At 30.9% G+C, this 21330-nt stretch overlaps 1 protein-coding gene across 5 annotated transcripts in view; it reads right to left on the bottom strand.

Annotated features, from left to right (window-relative positions):
• Positions 1-2116: 2116 nt before the first annotated feature.
• LOC134246946 (cartilage matrix protein-like) overlaps positions 2117-21330 on the bottom strand; it is a 28310-nt gene continuing 9096 nt past the window's right edge. The window contains exons 1-8 of one of the 5 annotated variants that reach the window (XM_062729289.1): positions 17433-18796; positions 10147-10205; positions 9474-9506; positions 7884-7916; positions 6339-6371; positions 5890-5922; positions 4335-4370; positions 2117-4188 (exon numbers count right to left, since the gene is read on the bottom strand). In XM_062729289.1, coding sequence (XP_062585273.1) covers positions 2735-4188; positions 4335-4370; positions 5890-5922; positions 6339-6371; positions 7884-7916; positions 9474-9506; positions 10147-10189 — 1665 coding nt within the window. In that variant the 5' untranslated portion in view covers positions 10190-10205; positions 17433-18796 and the 3' untranslated portion in view covers positions 2117-2734. Of the gene's footprint in view, positions 4189-4334; positions 4371-5889; positions 5923-6338; positions 6372-7883; positions 7917-9473; positions 9507-10146; positions 10206-16129; positions 16185-17432; positions 18797-21330 lie in introns of those variants that run through there. The other 4 variants (XM_062729290.1, XM_062729291.1, XM_062729292.1 and 1 more) reach the window with 4 other exon arrangements.

The following is a 21330-nucleotide window of genomic DNA, read 5'->3' on the forward strand; positions in this document are numbered from 1 at the left end:
AAGTTTTCTTTTTAAAAATGATATTGATATGAATGTACCGGTATGTATTTAAAAAATTTAATATGTAGAACCTGATTAATTAATAATTATGTTATAAATCAAGTATTTATTATATGTATTTTGATATTGAACTTATACACCACAGGTAATAAGTACAGGTAATAAAACAGACTATACACAGGTGACCTCTCAGGTGTGAAAATCCCAATTTTGGCTAGATGGGAATGAGAAATTTAGAATTTTGGCTAAGTGGGAATAAACCAAAAGATATACAAGATATATACACATCGCAGCTCCTCGATACCACAGGTGAACTGATTGTTACATCGATTTCTATAGAATAATTGATTTTAAATCCTCAATTCTCAACAAGAGGTCGTAGCGTAATTGATAAGGTCGTGGACACCTAAGCAGGAGACCAGGGTTCGATTCTAGATATGGGAGCAATTTTTTTTTTCTTGTATTAATTTTTTTCCTACTTTTTTTATTCGGAATTAGATACATTTAATGTTATTTTACCAGGAAAAGTGAAATAAAATTTTTAGGTAAAAAAATAAGCCAATTATTCAATAAAAAGATTCAACTGAATGATCACGGAAATGTCACGGGAAAGGGTCTTTTCAGTGACCTTTCAGTGACCATTCAGTGGCCATTCAGCCACCATTCAGTCGACTGAATGGTGGATTTTCATCCTGTGCAGTATACACCAATGCACTTTATTGACTGGTTAAAGTAAAATATTTCAAAAGAGCATAGAACTTAAAGTCGAAAAAGATTTCTAAATAAAAGATTGTTTAAAAAGAATGCCCAATAATCAAAAGTGTACCGTTTTTCGACAAACAGGGTATTCATGGTCCCTGATATATACAAGATTATTGTAAAAGTACATTTCATTAGCTGCGTTACCATTACCATGGAACTATGCAACCTACGCTTTATCATAAGGCCTGTTCGTTGACCTATGAACCCCAACACGGCACCACAATTATTACAGGTAAATAAACATTAACGATATTTTTTTGGCTCAATCCTCATCTATGCACCACGGGAGTTCAAGCCCTAAGTTCATTTGCTTCTCTACTTCAAAGTTCCTAATTTTTAACTCTTGGTAAAAAATCTTAACAATAACTTTGGATTTCAAATTTTATAACTTAGAATCATGGACTTTATTGGTCTATTCTGATAAGTTCTATTACAAAATGATTTACAAAATTAAAGTTAATCGTTCCAATAACAAAATAATCCAATTTCCTCTAACAAAAAAATTATAGTTCGTTCATGAACATAAAGTCCCTTTTCCAATTATCAAGTCACTGTATGAGGTACACCAATAATATACATCCTTGTTTAATAAACTTTTATTTTATATTTCTGTCACTTATTCAGTTCACGTTTAATAACTAAAATGATTAAGATATCTCAATGCAAGCCAATTTTAAAATGTTCCAATAAAATGTAGGTTCAAAACCCTATAGGTTTACAAAAAAAAGCCTATGATTTCTTTATATGCAAAAACAATGAAATAATGAACTGATTCTAAATTAATATATCAATATATTCTGCATTAACAACTTTTCCAGAGTAGATGATATACATGATAAATATATCAGATTTATCAAATATTTGGTTATTTGATTATTTTATTTCAAAGAACAAAACATTATTTACAAAATACAATGGTATGAGTATGTAAGAAACGAATTTAAAAGGAAATACAGCTGTCTAGTCTAGTCTTTACAATAGTACAATTAAAATTAAGGAAACCCTAAAATGCATATTATATGATATATATGAAACTGGTGTAAAAGATGAAAACTCATGCTTTTTTTAATAATTGAAATTCAATGCAGAGTCTTTTTTAATTATTTGATTGCATTTTTATTTTCTTAAAAAGTTGCAGAAGAAAATTTTATATTCAGATAACATTGTCCACAGGCATCGCCCACAAAGATCTTGAGATATGTGATTTGTTATTGAATTTTGCACAAAATATCAAAAAATTAACGTGGGCGACGGCTGTGGACACTGTTTTCTAAAGGAAAATCACCCTTGAAATTTGCCATTATAGTCGAAAATAAAAATTCATATTTGTAGAATGGTAAAAATATTCTTTCCTGATTTATCAGAGTCATTTATTTAACTAATATTTAAGCCAGTTTCAAAACTTTTTGATGTCATTACATTTTTAGAGCGCAATAAAGCTAAAACCATACCTTCTTCTTTCTTTGCTTGCATAATAAACTTCTTATGTTTACAGTCTTCAAAGTTATGTGTTTATGATGGATGTAAGTCAGCTATTTTACACCATATGAATATGATTAATGATTTTCAAATCATCTATATAAGGTATTATTTTTCTTAGTACGAATTAAAAAAAAACAATATTGTCCGACTCATAATGAAATTCAAAATCATTTTTTAAAAACAAATAAGCACATTTATTGGCATATGATTATCATGTAGTGATTGGTGATACTGACAAAAATATTAAAATAAATAACAAATTGATACAAAATAAAATAATATACTAAAGATTTGAACAAATATCATCGCAGATTGATTGGATTCAAAAACGATTTTCAAACCAATTATATTCATACGATCATAAGTTATATATTTAATAAGGATTGTCATTGAATCCTTTTTACATGTTGACTTGCATAGAAAGGTATGGGCCAATGAAATAAAATAGTTACCAAAGTACATTAAACATGCATTTCATGGATCATGTTTCTTATGCACCGTATGCAAATTTGTCTAACCTCAATTCTAAAAAGTCCATAGCACAATGGACTCGATAAAAAATTGCAAGTGGCAAAATCAGCTTCGTGAGAACATTCCAGAACATTCTCTTATAGAAAAAGTATATGGGTAAAGTAAATATTGGTTCCCGAATTTCACCGAAGCTGTACGAAAACCATAAACCCCAATTTACAATTGAGAGAAACGTACATATTTGATGCGAATGGTTGTGAAAAGACTGTGCTTCATTTATATGTAGAGAGTTATCAGTACATGGAAGCTTTTGTAACCGCATTAAAATAACAGTTTGAAAAATGGTCAGAATTATTCCCATACACCCCTCGCCCAAAGCAACCCAAACATACCATTTTTTTGGAATTTGAGAAAATGCGATGACTTGTAAACTGTGATACACTGCATTACCAAAACAGCTTGTTAGAAATATAATGGAACTGATATTATTTCCCATTCTCACAGAATCGTTCCTATTGAATCTTATTTTCCTTATCAGAAGAAAAGTTATGAATATTATGACGAACATGAAAAGTTTCAAATAAAGCTGAATGAATGTATAAAGGATATATTTGTATGATACGTTTGAAGAATCTGATATTTCTTCACTTGACTTTGTAATAACAACAAAGAAAGTGAAAAATATCAGTACGGCTGCATGGATGCACGAAAAAAGCATGGTCCACATTTCAGGGTTTCTTCTTTCCTCATTTCTATTCGAGATTTTGTGTCTTGAAAATAGGTATGATATTGCCATAAGCGAGAATTCAATGACAACCGGAGAAAGGTATGGATTAGAATCTTTAAAGAAGTGTTCTATGTCTAAAACTTTGATGCATGACTCTGTACTATTCTGAATGTAGTGCATAGAATCATTGCATGAAAACGCATTTTTCTCATAAAACTCTGGAAAGATTTCAGATGACTCCGTCAAGATGGTATCTAAAAATGTACCAATATTAGCAGATATTAGAAATAGTAAAGCAATTTTCTCTATATTTCCCTTTTGAGATATATCTGTGACCAATATAACTGAACAAATGAATTGAAGGACAGTGAAAACACATCCCAGTACATTAAAACCAACATTAATTTCTCGTGTGTAATTATTACAGTCATTAAACACGTGGTGAAGCAGTGCAATGATGTAACTCATTAAGGTTATCACAGCAAACACTGTAAAAACGGTGGTTTTAATGTATAGAAAATATGACATTTTTCTAAGATTAATGTTAATGCATTTAAAGGCTGTTTTACGGCAGGAACATATCAGTGTAACTATTCCGGAAATGATACCAAGAACTGTAGATATCGTTAACATACAGGTTGTCACAAATTCAGTTTCCACCTCCTGATATATTAACTGCAACCAAACCACCAGCAGAAAGGATACGATAATTGCAGTCAAACAGACACCAATGACTTTTAAAACGTCTAAAAAGTAAAATGCATTGTCTTAATCAATTGCATGTATTGTTCTTGAGACGTATTTGAATCTGGCACGAGCATGTATAATATAATAAGAGAATGTCGTATTTAAATAATTGATATTATAGAGTTATGTAAGAAGATATTCATACCATCTGTAGTTGATGATGTCGTGCATTCTGTTGTATCTATAACATATAGGTTTTGATGCATAAACAAATCAAATACAAAAACCTTAATTCACTTGATTTATAATCATAGTTTTTGTATTTTAATTATACCTATACATCATTAATAATATTGATATCAATACGATATTTCTTTTAATATTTCGTTCGATAACCAATAATTGTTAAAAAAGTCTATAAAAATATTAGCAAGGTAAACAGGGCCAAAAAAACCTAAAGCAGGGGAAAAAACCCAAAATAATATTCAATAGCGGGAATCAGGTGCCTAGGGGGAGAAATCATCCATTTTCGATCTGTCACCGCCACATGCACGGACACAATTTATTGAGGCAGAATACTCTCTAGTCAAATTAAGTATAACAAGGGTCAATTGACCACGTCGTTCAATTGAGTAAAACTTAAGCTATTTTAGACATCAGCTTAGGTACGCTAAAACGGAATTGAAAATTTATCGCACTAGGAGCATGCCCTTGTTTCTGAATAAGATGGTGTAATGTAAACACTATTTGTACTGTTATATATTGAACAATCTTGAATCGTCGTAAATATTCCTCACGATAATAATGTAAAATTTTGAACCTCTTAACGAAATCCCTTTCCATGATTTAAAGAATCATAAATATGTAATGTGTGGGGAACCGTGAAAGTAATTTGACAATTCTCAAGAAAGAAAATTGCTACAATTATGGTTTTCCATACACAATACATACTACAAAACGATCGGTTCACTTTATATATAAAGCGGCTCTTTAGATATACCAATTTTTTTACTGACACTTTATGTTCAAATTTAAACATCAAAATAAAGTAGAAACTTGGTACTTCATTTTCTATTAAAATTTTTCTCCTTAATCTTCAGGTCTTGATACACAGGCTTCATGGTATTGCAATGTTATTGAATTTTAATGTAAATATGTATATTTGAGTACTCTCAGAGAAGGAAAATAATATGAGTGCATCCTCTGATCTAAATAATATAACATGTCTTGTAATCCTAAAACGGTTCTATCGTTTACTAGTTTCATATTTTAGATCAGAGGTTGAAATTTAGCTTTAAAAATGTGCTGTTTTTATAGACTTTTTCAGAATATGAAGAAATTGAAGTTTTTTTGACGTCATAATGCATTGACATGCTAGAAAATTACAGCAATTTCTATAGACATGCAATCACCACAGCTCTAAATGATATTTAATGCATTGTTAAATTAAGCAATTTTAGATTTGGAGAAAAGTTAACAGTGCAAAAAAGGCAATATTGAACTTTGTTCTTTTGAAGTTTTTTGTGATCATTTCACTTTCCAAGACTCAAAGAATGACAACACTTGTATCCATAATACAGAGAAAGCATTTCATATGCAGTTGACACAAGGTGACTTCGTTTTTAATTAAACTTTGAAATACATTCTCTATCTGCATTTTTGTGGCCTCATACACACTAATACAATTATACACATACATGTACATGTATTTAAAGAAAATATGAATGATGTAATATACATAAGACATTAAATTTACAAACCATCTCTTCCTAGATTTTCCGAATTCCCTTCCTCTACAAAAAGAATTAATTCCGATAAACAATCAAATAAACATTGCTTTTTTAATTTGAAAAATAGACATTTTTGGTGTCTGATTGCACAGTAATGACTGTCTTGTTTATGTATCCTTACATTGATTGTGTATGGAAGGATACTCTAGTCTGTAACTTGGTCAAACATGGTTGAGGTGAGCCGTCTTTAAACAGTTTTAGGGATCAATAGGATATATAAAGCAGCATAACTTTGTATTTTGTTCAGACTTTTAAAATTCCACCCAACACGGTCAGAAATAGTGGAACGAGATATCCTTAAAAATTTTTAAGGTTTAAGCCTACATATATTCTAGATATAATCGCCCTTTGTTGTCTCACATGTAGCATTAAATGTATAAGAATATGAAAGATGTTACATTCAGAAGGTATTTACATACCATTTATTCTTCCGCCTTCCACGTTTTCTTCCTCTAAAAATAAAGAAAATGATACTCATAAATCATTTTATACTGCTTGATTAACATACCTTGTGCTTTCATAAGTGCCACATTGTTTTCATTGAAAAAATACTATATTTTTAGATCCCAGAGAATATGCTATTATCAAAAAACGAGTTTACCCTGTTTGGGTCTTGTGTTTCTTTTAAACCCCAGTCACATTTCCGAAAACGACCAACGGCCGACGAGTTTTGGAGCAAAAATGGGATTCTTCGGGTGACAGTCGTCACATCATCGGCCGTTGTCATGGCCGATTTTGACCTTTTTTTTTGTCGGCCGACCAATTTCGTGTCCATCGGTCCAAGTTATAATTTTTTCTACGTCGGTGGCCGATTTCTTCAATTGAAGTTATCCGACGACCAACCTTCGATCATCGTCCGACCATAGGCGGTCAGTTTATTAAGTCGGTCGTCCGTCGTTGGACAGTAAGAGTGTTGAACATTTCGGCCGACGGTTAAAATCAATTTGTAGCTCAGAACTCGATGATCGGGCGACGATTAAAAAAATTGGCCAACTTGTGAATATTTAACTTATTAAGGATATTATAAAATATTGCTGATTTCTAAATAAAAAAGATTTTTTTGTGTTATTTATCCAAGTCATCGGTGTCCCTAAGAAGTAATGTGAATGCTCCGTGTCGCCCGATCATGTTCTTTTCGCAGACAAGACCATAAAAATTTAGTCGCCCGACCATCGACTTAAATGTGACCTAGGCATTAGTCTACTAAGCTGTAAATAAACTGAATTCAGAATATATTTTTCAAGGTACAGCAGTTGAACTATTTAACAAGTTATGGAAGTCCCCCACGTTGTGCAGTGCTAGAGCGTCTGCTCTAGAGTTGTGAAGTAAATTGATCCTCATGACGCGGGTTCGAATCCCGCTTTGGGACATAGAAACTTGCCCTATGGATGAGACAGTATTAATCAAGGTCACGTGTCGCAGTAGATGGTGGTACAAAAAAAAAAACGATCTTACTGCTCGATGGCTTCGCGTACCGAGTACAAAAAAACTTTTAAGCCCTCTACCTGCAAGGAGCATTGTCTTGATAAGAATGAAAAGTTCCTAAATAAGACGTTAAACAAAGACAAACATCAAATCATTATTTTTGTGAATAATTTGAATTCAATATAGCTGCTTTCAAACGTATCACTTTATGCTGCGAGGGGTGTATTGCAAACACAATTTTTTGGAAAATCGAAAATTAATCGATGCAAAAAAGATAAAATAAATGATGAAGATGAATATGAAAACACTTAAATCTGGAATGTTTTGGGCGATTTCACCGAAGTATGTGTCCACTTGTATCCATAATACAATAATGGAAGTATTGCATATCACGCAGTTCACATGAGACGTTTGAAAAAAATTTTCCCTTCACTTCAATTCTATATAAATCCCCAATTGCGTCCTCATTCATTGCTTTATGAGGAAATATATAGGATCTTGATGTAATTTGTAAGATAAGCAGAAAAATATTTACAAACCATTTATTCTTCTGTCTTCCAAATTTCCTTCCGCTGAAATTAAAAGGAATATGTTACATGTTAATCATTAAATACTCTCTGATTATTCTATACTCTACATTTGTTATATTATTTTTTTAGATATACAAAACAAATTTAATTTTTAAAAAGAATAAAGTTTTTGTCCCGATCTCTTAACACATGGACACTAAACATCGAAACAAAATATGCTGTTTTAATGACATCGTGTATCTTTTATAAGTAATTGAAACTGTGTATACGCACGCTAACTCTCGATTCCTGCCTTCATTTTACAACCATTTAATTGACGATTGATGACAGTTTGGCCATAAAATATGTTTTCAATACAAAGAACAGCTCAAGATTTTTGCTTCATATCTTAATACCAGAGCTAATTAGTAGACTATCCCTAAATCCTGCTTTAGAAATAATGGGGGTTGGCGATATTTTCCACTGAACTCGGGCTATAAAGCATCACCAGTTTCTATTATAATAGTCTTAGATATGAATATTTCTTAAATATTTTCTTACATTTTATATGTAAAATCAGGAAATCCATATGAATATCAATATAATAATTCATAAGATCATTTGAAAATCTTAACTATCGAAAATTGACTTGGTTGTATCTATATAGGCGGGAGAATGATACTATCGTTCGCAGTTCTTTGTGAATGTTAAAAATTGAAATGCTATTGCTGAGTTGGTGCATTTAAAAGTCCGGGTCTATCCGAGTTTTTAATTAGAAAGTTTATGATAAGGAAGTCGAGGTTTATCCCTATTTATACACTTTGACACGTGATGTCATATGAACCAATGACAAATCTCGTTACAATGTATGACAATAATATTGAATAATGAAAAACTTTTTTTTTGTGTAATATAGCACACACAAAACAAATTCGTCCTCATCAATGCTACAAAAAATCGATTTTCTGATGTAGCAATAAATTGTATGTGGAGGGATACTTTTGTTACTCGGCCGGACACGTAAGTCATCATTTCGTTAGTCCTATGGTTTATACTATGGCTTTGTCGGCACAAGCTATCTATAATTCAAATGCATGTTTCACATAATAATTGTTAGATCATTATTTGCACACAGAAATGTCGACGAATTGTTTCGTTTATATTTCCCGACAATGACAAGGAACACGCGGCGGTTGTGACCGGTCGGCAGCGAATGTTTTCTCCTCCATTGGTGCCTGATTCCATCTCTGATGTTTAAGAGTACTGTGGTAGTTCTGCTCCTAATTTGTATTGTTTATTGGACTTTTGAGCTTGAATAATGTTCGTTATTTTCAAATATTTCATTGTATGTAGATTTGACTATTTTTTGAGAATAATGAAATTTATCTGTATAAACTTCTTTATATAAACTGGAAACTTTTTTATAAAACCATACCATTTCAAGGGCCCAAAGCATGGGACCATTTGATTTCATTATGCAGGACAATTATTGCATATGTAGTTAATTAAACTTTGCCTTTTTAAATTGTTCTCACCTGATCATATTATATATAAGTATCTCTTATACATGTACATGGCATTATAAGAGAAAAATATGATATACAGTAAGCATTTACAAACCATTCATTCTTTCAGGTTCAATGTTTTCTTCTTCTAAAATAGACAAAAAATCAAACTAATTAGATACCGTTGCTTTTTGCCTGTCTGATATAACATTTAGTATACACACGGTTTTTTGTTTCAAATATGTGTAATTAATAAATGATCTTGGATTCCATCAAAGTACTTTGTATAAAAATAATCAAGATCACTTTGTTTTAAAATGATAAGAAGACCGGAATTGGTTTAAACCTATAAACCTATACCTGTATTTTTTTAAACGGCTATAAATGCAAAATGCAAGTTTAAAGGAATGTAATACGGTAGAAAATATCTGGCTAATACTATGCTATGAAATAGTTTATAAACTACCGCATAAAATGTTACTTTTACGGCGTCTGTCGACGACCTTTTTGATATCATTTTCAAAGTGTTTGGAGCAATCGACATCTATTTTCGAAGATTCAGGAGTATTTTAAAAGTATTTGCTGGTCTGTCTGTCTGCCTGTTTGTCCGCAAAAAGCGTTTCCCAGTAACTTTTGAGTGGGAGCTTGCTATGGCTTTCATATTTCACAGATGTATTTAATGTGTAGTCATGGCTGCTATACTCATAGACCGTCATAAATAAGGATAAGGCATCGTAAGCGTACAATGAGTGTAGTGGATAATATCTTATCTTAATATCTTAAGATACCTGTACAGTTGATTGAGTTCTGCATTCGCCTGTATGATGTCATTTTCAGTTTTTAAGGTCTGTAATAAAAGTTTAAATTGCATTACTAATTGCTACACTTATCATATTAAGAATAAAATTATAAAATAAGAAACAAATTCAGGGAACTGTGTTTCCAAACAGAATATCATATGAACGAGCAAACTTTTTATATCTTAAATCAAATATATCACAAGTATTAGCTTTCCTAAAAAGCTTGTCTGACGTGATTTGCTTAAATTCATAAAGAGGAAAGAAATAATATATATGTTATATAATTTCTTAATATATCTTTCAAAAACCATGCGTAAACAATATTGTTTACAAAGAACATTTAATTTAAGCTAATGGCTCCAGGTAGACTTAAGTAAAATTTTTAATCGCCAAAAAAAATTTAATAATTATGGAATTTATTTCTTTTAATTTGCACATAACAACACCTCTGTGAAACAATATCAAAAATATTTAAATTTTTCTGCTTGACGTCTTATTTCTTCCACCTCAATTTATTATAAGATAAAGATTTTGACTTTAACTTAAGATGTTTCAAGATCCTGGGGACTGCATTTTTTCAAATAATGTTTTTATGTTAAATAACCTAACTGATTTTTTATTCAACAAACAGATTAAAATGAAGGTTGTAAATGAAGTCAATGGGAAGATCTTTGATCACTTAATGGACGCGTTTAAAGGGGATAACAATCTTGGCAGAGCGTTACACATGCTGACCATTCCCCTGCTGTTCTTGAGAGCTTTCATTGCTTCTCAAACTATCTAATGCACAATGATTCTCTACTTAACACAGTTACATAATTGATGTATGAAATTCTGAAGTATCTATAGGAAAGAAACAAGAAGATGCAAACTTTTTTTTTTACAATGTAATGTCCGAAATATTATCATTGGATAAGAGTAAATAATTAACATTTCAGCCAACCTGCAAATCTATTTACACAATAAAGAATTAAACGTAAATAAGACATTTTTTCCGTTTTCACTGCATTTTTCTCATTCACTGTATTAACAGATTTTACAATATGGGAGCAGGGTAACTAAGAGAAAATATTTGACTAAGTGCCTGATGTTTATAGATAAATCAATGTCAAAGGTACAATTTTACTGAAAATAAGCAATAAAATAATTAACCATAACATGTAAAATGATTTATTCTTTGATAAACAACACAAAAAATAACAGTGAGATCTATTATAATAGGACATTTTTAAGAGAACTGAAGCGGACATGTTCGAAGATGAAAGCACGGATTATACTAAAGACAAAATCACCCAGTAATGTAAATAGAAGATTAAAAGCTCATTTCCTCTTGGGGCAAACTACAAACGTCTTTTATATGCATTCGAAATTTCCACCATTGAACTATCTAAACAAATTCATGGAACGACTGCATAAATAAGCCCTGGTTAAATCTAGTACTGTCTGACGCCGTGACGTCAGACAATAACACAGAAGTGTTAATCTCCTTTACGTGTTCAGTAAAATTTTTATGCTTGCTTTAATTCAAATCTTTAAAAATGAATTCCAGTCATTAATTTATCCTGTTAAATATAAAGAAAAATTAATTTCAGTATTGAATTTGCGAGAAAAAAAATCCACATTTAATTTCTTGATCCATGATAGGTTTTCGTTTTTTTCACATTATCATCAATTGTTTACAAAAACATGAGAGAATATACACTGAAGTTAAAAAAAAAATTAATTTCTGAAAATAAAAAAAAATATGTACATGCATTCATTTAAATGATTAGATCTGTAAGCACCATAAGAATTGTAAACTCTTGAGTAGAGAATCAAGAGTTGAAATCTCGGACGAGAGTGGGGTATCCATAACATAAAAATTGTGACCATTACTGCATATGGTCTTCTTACACCTTTAAAGTGACTAATGGATAGAAAAATATTGCTACAATGAGACAATTAAAGGAACGGAAGAAAAGATACAATAATCATAGGATATTATAACTTTCCCCTTAAAATTTCAAAAAAAGTTCGTCATTCCCCTGTCTGACCCTGCTTTGCCTACAATCCCATATCGTTGTCCCTAACGACCCTGCCTTTTTGAAAGAACACCTCTTCATAGAAATATACCGGTAAAAAATTAGTCAGCTAATAAAGACTAATAATAAGTGCCCATCGAAATTCAAGCAGTATGTTGGAAAACCATGCCTGGGGCCATACAACTTAAACAAACTCTGTTTTGATTTCAGTCTCACTTTTACCAAAGGAATATAAAGTGGAAAAAGTGAAACTTAAATCAAAAGTAAACTTGTGTATGGCCCCAAGGCCAGGTCTTCAAAGACAACATATATGTTGTCAATGAAAAACTCATGCCAACGTTTTCATCTCTTTCATATTATTTGTGTTTAGAATAAGAGTATTTTTTTTTACTAAAGTAATTACACTAATGACAAATGACAATTAAAAAAATGTTCGTAGTTTCGTTTTTATTGAAAATAAATATATTATCAAGCCGTTTTTATTTATCGAGAGGAATTATTGTAAAAGTGAAAAAAGTAATACAACATTTGTTTGTTGATTTTTCTAAAAGCTGATGGATTCCAATTTTCCTTTAAGTTATAAGACGATTCCCCCAAGTGTATATTTCATCATATAGAAACCAGGAAGTGTTGTTATCTATAACCTTGACTCCTTTGATATGGTATATTATCATATATGTAGTTCTGTTTACAAAATATTATCTATGCAATAGGCATGTATTTTCCGCAGGTATCATACAGCTGTATTCGCTACAATCATATAATAAATGAAATGATATCCCTTTTATCAGAGAGTACTTTTTTAAGTCTGCTTGATGGTACTTGTTTTATCTAAAATTACTCAAATATTAACTAATCATTATAAATATACAAAGACAAATACGTAAAAAAAAACCCCACATGTTTGTTTACTTTCTATGGAAAGACAACGGAGTCAAAAATCCAACTCATCCTGCAATTCTATATCCCCATGCTCCAAATTTCAACCTTTTATGAAGTATCATATTAAATATTATATGTAATTAATTTTTAAAAATTGGCAAAAGAAATAAAAATCAAAATCTGTACAGTAGATCAGATTTGAATGAGTTGACTATAAAATTGTCCTCATTTTCAAATTATGTGTTAGATTGCTTGGAATAACTTTCGGAAAAGTTATGATCTGATCAGAGATGGAGGTTTTTGAGCATTGCTACAAAATTAAGGGAAGTTGACAATTGAAAGTTAAAGTTCATGTTAATCATAAAGCGGTGAAGCAACTTTAAAATCCATCTATCACAAAAATATTAATATGTGTTCTAGCTCAATTTCTTGCAAAAATAAATAAATATTTTTTTAAAATTTTCCTGCAAACGTATTACACTTTCATCACCACGTTATATTACGTTGATGTGAAGTCATTAATTTCGTTTATCTTCACGACCAGAAAAACATAAATGTATTAACCATTCACTAAAAAAAAGCTAGTAATTCCAATGATTGATGATAATCTTCATGTTGAAATAGTATACCAGTAACATGGAACTGTTCAAATTAAACATTGAGAGGTCATATGATTTTTTTTCTCTCAATAAACTTAAGCAGTGCAGTAAAATTAGAGCAAATGCATATGATTGTATATAAGAAACATCTAATCGGATTTGATTTAAGATCGTTTGCAAACCTATATATTTTTAACTATTGTTTTTTGTTTAATTTAAATCGGAAATGTTACAATTGATTTAAGATAAATGTATGAAGCACAATTAATATGGCTATAAGTCGCCCGGCTGGCGCAGTGGAAGAGTGTCTCCTCTAGATTCGTGGAGTAAAAGTAAATCCTGACGTCTCGATTTCGAACGCCACTGTGGGAGGTTGAGGCCGGCCTTTCGGACGAGACCGAGGCTCCGAGCCGCAGAAGATGCTGGTACGAAAAGGATCCTTCGGAGCTGGGGACGAGTATAGGTCAGTGTTTGCAGCTCCCCACCAGCAAGTGGTGACCTCTTCATATGAGTGAAAAATTCTCCAGAGGAACGTTAATCAACAAAAATATCAACTTGTACGTTTATACTAATACTTCATAGAATGAAAATTGTATGTCTATTCCTTTCCCCAGTGCATGAAAAGAGATGTGAGGGCTCATAACAAAATACAATATCATTATCCCACCGCCAGCATTTTCAACTAGTTTCCTTCCTGCTTACTTTTAATTTTTCAATTTTGTAGCGTTTTCTTTTAAAGTTTTTCAAGCTTGTTATAATTTTGTGAGACTCAATTTCCCCTTATACTTCATAGCAAAAAAAATGTAATTCTATTGTGATGCATTTTCTTTTTAAAAATGACATAATTTGTAAATCCCGCCAGAATGAATTGAATGTCGATATTGTATAATATACAAAGAATGATGAATCAAACAATTTTACTTAAAAAAGAATTACTATAGCTTCGCATTTTTTTTTTACGTTGAATCCTATTGTAACTTTAGTAAACCCGCGTATAAATGTATGTTTGACAAAACTCAATAAGCCGATCATTTTAGCTTAACAGCCGAATTAACTTACCACACTAAAACGCCTTTTCATAAAGCATTTTTGTGTATAATAACTAACCATGCAAGGAAAAAAAGGTACGGTTTGAGCTTTATTGTGGCCTAAAAATTAAATGTTTTTAAAAAGTTGTGAAATTGGCTTTAACAACAGTTTAGTAGATGAATATGATAAATCATTAAAAATGTTGTAGCATAAAGGAGGACCTTTCTGGAATTATGACGTCATTAATTTGGTACATTTCTAAGTGTAATGCAGCAAAGCCTCAAATGACTCATTTCTGTGCTATTTCCCATTAGAATGTAGTGCCTGTCACCGTCGCTCACTTTCACAAAATCACATATCTCAAAATCTTTCTGGGCTACGGTGGCATAGTATGTTTTTTGAAAGAAAATTCCACTGAAAATTGATGTCTTCTGCAACTTTTTAAGAAAAAACGGGAAAATGCACAAGTTAATGACGTACCAATTAGCATTTAAGGGGTCATATGAGAAAAACGATCTGGCTGTGTATTCTTATTGCAGGGAATTCCTATGATTCAGAAAGAAAGAATTTTGATTTCTTATATCACTTTCATATTTTAGAAAAATATGGGCTTATTTCATATTGGAGCTTTACCTTGCCACGGTATTTGTTTCATACTTTTCAAGTTATGTTTTATAGCTACAATTGACATTTTGTGATATAAAAATTGTCAAAGTATAAAATTATGATTTACGATTTAAATTGAAGAGCAAATTGAAATTTCAAAGTGCACTCCAATCGATTTTTTCATTTTTTTTCTTTTTGCTTGCCATTATTTCTTTATTATTATCAAAGACTGATGACTAAATATATATTAGAAAAGATTGTAAAAAAATTGCTTTCGTTATTCAGAGATCTTTTATTTTTTTGACAGCATTGATTTATGTGATTTTTTTTTATTGAAAATTGATTACAATAATCATAAATATATTTGATCTTACAGTGGAAAAAGAATGAAATTACTAGTCTTACACATTCAGAGATAATCAAATACAACATAAATGCTCTTACCTTTTTTCATTTATAAGTACCGTTTGTGAGGAATCATCTAGTGTGAAAAGTACAAAAACGATTGCACGGATTTTATAAAAAAAAAAATCTTTTGCGCAACTGTTAGTTGTCATTGTCAATTCTGCGTCTATACAATTTTTATCTTATCTATTGTTTATTATAATTGAGTTCTAATTCGTTAACCTGATAACATGAAACAATCTTTTTTTTAATTATTCAGTATTTACACTATATGATACTGAATTGTCGGAGACTGAATTTTGTTTAGCTATTCTGTTTTTTTTTTTTTTTTTCAGAAAAATATCTACATTTTTTTTCTGTTTTGATATCATAATCAGTTTTTAGACCCGATTATGTCTTATAATCGTGGAAAATGAATAAAATGCTTACTCTGTAGAAATGACGACATCCTAATATAAGACAGGATTGGGAGAAAGAGGGGGGGGGGACTTTACTGTTGTTGCTGAAAAAGATCTTTCCCCCATTTCAGTACATAAGATATCTCCTGCAATCTTGAATAATTCTGGTACTTCAAATAATGATATTATTATAATTTTTTTTATTTTTTTGAATTATAAAAACATTAATTGTTTAAACATATTTATGTGCGTATATATTGTTTTAATTTACTAGGCTATTTACTTTATGAAATTAACGTAGGAAGTCATTAATATGATTCAAAATTGATACTTTTTTTCGTCTCGATCTATTACTTGTGTAACAATGGATCCGGAAATTATCAGATTGGCAATCTAATGAAAAAAATAAATAAAAGAAATTGGTAAAGTTTTACAATTACATTTATCTTAAATATTATCTTTAAAAAGTTTAAATCAGACAGGAAACACAAGATATTTTCAATTTTCCATGATAGCAGTTCTCCGACATCTCTCTCTCTATCTCTTCCTTTCTCTCTTTTATAATTTTATTTTACTCCGATTGGCACACATTTACAATACTGTTAATGATATTTTATTTATTATTCAGAAATTCAAAACTTATTATGATTAAAATCCAAGATTTAAATCTTAACATGATGACTGGTTTAAATGTTTCTGACAAACAATGTGCACTCCATATTGTCAGTTCTTATTTGCAGTGCTGCATTGGAAAGTGACAAAAATTAACGTTTACACAAACGTTCTAAATTTTCATAATTTTACTTATAATAAAGATAGCTAGTCTATTTATATTAAACTTTAACATTTACATTTTTAGAACTCGTACGTGTGATGCAGTTGTTAGAGCGTCTGCTCTAGAGTCGCAAAGAAAGGATTTGATCCTTACCTCGCGGGACTGAACTGCAACGGTGGGACATGGAGACCGGTCCTTCTGATTAGACCGTATAAATCGAAGTCCCATGTCGCAGTAGGTGCTGGCACGAAAAAATCCCTCCCTGCTCAAAAGCCCTAAGTGCCAAGTACAGGACAAATTTGCAAGTCTCCACCAGCAAGTTGTGGCATCTCCAGTGAAAAATTATAGATAGGTACGTTAAGGTATCACACAGGAAAATTATTTTACTATATATTACTATATATTACTATATAGCTTGAGTTAAGTTATTTAATCAATTAGACTCTCAACAGCTAATTCCTGTCAGAGAAAGGGAAGATAATTGCTATAAAAAATTGAAATCAGAAAAATACGCCTTTCGTGGCTTTTAAGAAAGAAAATTGACAGTAAACATACCTACCCCGAAATACACGTGGGTTTCAGATGTTGACAAACAGCCTACACACCATCTAAGAAGTTGCATCATCGACGCATGAGAAAGAAGTTCCCTTTAATCCAATGTAATAATAATTCTGCTATAGTTATGACATTCGTAGTACATGAGTCCAAATTTTATACTGTATATAAAGATGCCAAAAAATGAAAAAACGAAATTTTTCTCTCTCTCTATACATATATATGGATCTATAATTGACTAAGTTGATTTTTACTGGCTGATTCTTTGCATAAGACCTTACAAGAGATACAAACAAACAAACAAAACATTTGTAAATAATTTTTTACCTTGATCACATAAATGTATGTGGTCTTCGACACATGAAAATCCATTACAGACAGTTTTTCAGATATCTGCTTCGAAAATAGAATTAATTTTTCTTCCAGCAGTTTATCTGCTTACCTTCTATCAGGCTAACAGGTCCCGAAAAAACAATGCCTTACAGTAGTATAGAAATTATTACTTATAAACAAGGGATTTTAAACGCATTTGCATATAATCTCCGCACCATACATGTAGTAGCTATCGCCATTTTGTCCAACTGATGTTCGACCTGAGCGCAGATGCAAATGTCTCGATATAGCAGTGATCTTACTGATCAAAATCAGCACATCCAGATAAAAGATGGATCTGTATTTTGCTACGTTAAAACACTAAACTCTTTTTAATATAATGTTTTACTCACACGGCTCTATATCCTCTTCACAGTTAAATTCTCTGCTAGTTATTGACTGTGCACAAGAATTAGTGATTTTTATTTATAACATTGTATATCGCTATTAACCAAAAATTATTTTAATAAAGTAAATCATGACGCAAAAACTTAAACGACGTGCAGAATTCAACGGCCTCTAAGTTGCCTCGGCCAGGTCAGGTCAACTCGTGGGCCAGATCTTGGGTCCTTTTTTCACCATTTTGACCTGAAAAGAGTAATTAATTCTATATTAAAGATCTTCTTATCTAAATATTGTAGGTCATCAAAGTTATCCACAACAAATGCAATCAAACAAGCAGGAAGAAAGTTTACTTGAAGTGCAATACAAATGGCAAAAATATGGATTTTCCTTGGCTTTCTTTGCTTTTGGAATTGTTCTTTTATAATCGAAATTGGAATGCCCTCATTCATGATGATATAGATATTCTGTACACCAGGCCGATCGCCATTGTATTTTGAGAACCTTCCTTAATGCATTGTTTTTAGTCCATCAGCAGTATCGGTGCTTCCATATTTCTACGGAACCTTTTCAACGGTATAAATCAACCCTGTCATTGTATTATATCTATTGAACGGGAATTTTATCGTATCTTTCGTATTCTCCACAGTTTATGCAGATGAAGGAACTTCTTTACGAATGATTTCATTTTATAAAGGTCATTGTAATACATAATAAGAATTAAACTTTACTTTACACAGCAAGAATGAAAATAAAAATGAATAAAAACACTAGTATAATACGTGTAACTGATTACATGTGACTTGTAATTATACTCATTCATTGGAACAAATGGATACACTTAACAGCTGGAGAGAATATAATGCAATGATTGTGCAATATTCATGGATATCATGTTAAAATCATAGCAGGAAAAGGATTTTTTTTTCAAGGAAAATTTTTCATTTCCAGTGATATCTTTTGTAATTCATCACTTTTTCCAGAAAATTAAAATAATTACATTATTACATGTGTATTTTTTTTCATCTGTCAGTCTAACAGAAAAATATTTACATTCATTGGATATAAGAATTCAAGATTTTATTTTTTTGCCTCAAGTAATTTTACCTATTTTTCTAAAATAACAACATAACCTCACTTATTAAGTGTATAATTTTTCAGGTAAGTTCTACTGAAATTAACATTATCTTTGAACTGCTTTACTCAACAAAGGAGGAAACTGTTTGGAGCAAAGGTTCAACTGTCAATATAACATACATTCAGTGTACATATATTTTAAAATAACGTAATTTATATTAAACATGGAAATGTTCCAAGCAAATACTAGAGGCAAAACACTAACGTTCATCACAGTAAATCGATAATAAATTCTACGTTTCAATTCCTGGCTGCTTCACCTGATGGTAAATTTTATTTGGATGGACAAGCTAGAGTTTTAAAGATAAAATGTTCTTTTTTTTTTCAAGAACGTATATATATTATTTCCGAAGATGTATAATTGCCAAATTTCTAAATTTGGTAACATTAATTTGTTAAAAAGAAAAGTGACGATTACCTTTTTCAAAACCAGGGATAAGTACCTCTTTCTGTGTATTTGTAGTCTTTATTTATAACATATTTATTTGGAAAAGGATACCATAAATTTTCCATTTAATGAAAGACATGAAAGGAAAACCTGCTTTGATCTTGGGCAATGAAAATTCTACAATACATTCTGCTTGATAACATATTTTTTATCATGCATACGGATTTTATCGTCAATAAATTATTATGCCCTGTTCATACGACAAGTTTAATTCGCAGTAAATTATATTAATGCTAAGTAAACTGATGAAAAACAAACTAATGCGAATTAGATTGTACGGAAGCCCGTTGAGGCAAGTTCAGAAAAAGAAATATTTCTTATTGCGTTTAATCGCAATAGTTATTGCGTTTAAACGCAAAACAGTGCGTTTAATCGCAATAATTATTGCGTTTAAACGCAAAACATTGCGATAAATCGCAATAATCATTGCGTTTAAACGCAAAGCACTTTGCGTTTAATCGCAAAAGATTGCATTTAAAAACAATGTTTTGCGTTTAAACGCAATAATTATTGCGATAAAACTCAATAATTAATGCGATTATACGCAATAATATTTTTGCGTTTAATCGCAATAATTATCGCGATTAAACACAATAAGTTTTTACATTTAAACGCAATGATCTTTGTATTTAAAAGCATTAATTTCTACTGATCTTTAAAGAGTGCAATGGTCCCACGCTGATATGTAGTAATCTATGAGGAAAATGGTGCATTGTTAAGCTTTATAGATTAAGACTCTTCTGAACAAGCATTTTCTGAATGGGTAAATCATTGGTATTGATTTAAAAGCCTGTTCCTGTATAAAGGGCTTAAGGAAACAACTGATAAAATGTTTCGACTTATGTACATATGAACATATTATGTACATTATATATTCACAACCTTTCCTTTGATCACATACAGTAAATACGAGAACACGAGAATTTATGAGATGGAATCATATGAAATCAAAAATAAATCAAATCAAAACAGATTTGCCGATGTGTTCTACCAAATTGATATGTCTATTAATAACACTGAAACATTCTTAATTAGCTGTGATACCTAAGGAATTGATTAATGGCTGCAATAAAAGTGTTGGGCTCTAAAAGCTTTAAGAAACTTGGTTGTTAGGATGTCATTGTTAAACTTAAAATCTCACAAACTGCAACATTTTCAAAAAGACACAAAACCAAACGGCTCTTCTTTAAAGAATCGGACCGTAGTATTTATTAAAATCTTCGCATTTAAATACAAAAAGTTATTGCGATTAAACGCAAAAAACCATTGTGATTAAACGCAATATTATTGCGATTAAACGCAAATATTACTGTGTTTAATCGCAATATTATTGCGTTTAAACACAAAAATTATAGCGATTAAACGCAAAAATATTATTGCGATCAAACGCAAAAAGTAATGCGTTTAAACGCAAAAGATTGCGATTAAACGCAAAGTACTTATTATTAATTGCAATGTTTTGCGTTTAAACGCAATGATTATTGCTATTAAACGCAATAAAAATATTTCTCGCTCTGAATTGGCCTCAACGGGTTTCCATAAGATTGCGTCCACACGTCAACTAATGCGAAGCTAACTTATGCAAATTAAAATTTTACTTCTA

The sequence above is a fragment of the Saccostrea cucullata genome, unplaced genomic scaffold (assembly GCF_032062105.1).
Source record: "Saccostrea cucullata isolate Sc308-1 unplaced genomic scaffold, CSIRO_AGI_Scuc_v1 ctg2128, whole genome shotgun sequence".
NCBI lineage: Eukaryota > Metazoa > Mollusca > Bivalvia > Ostreida > Ostreidae > Saccostrea > Saccostrea cuccullata.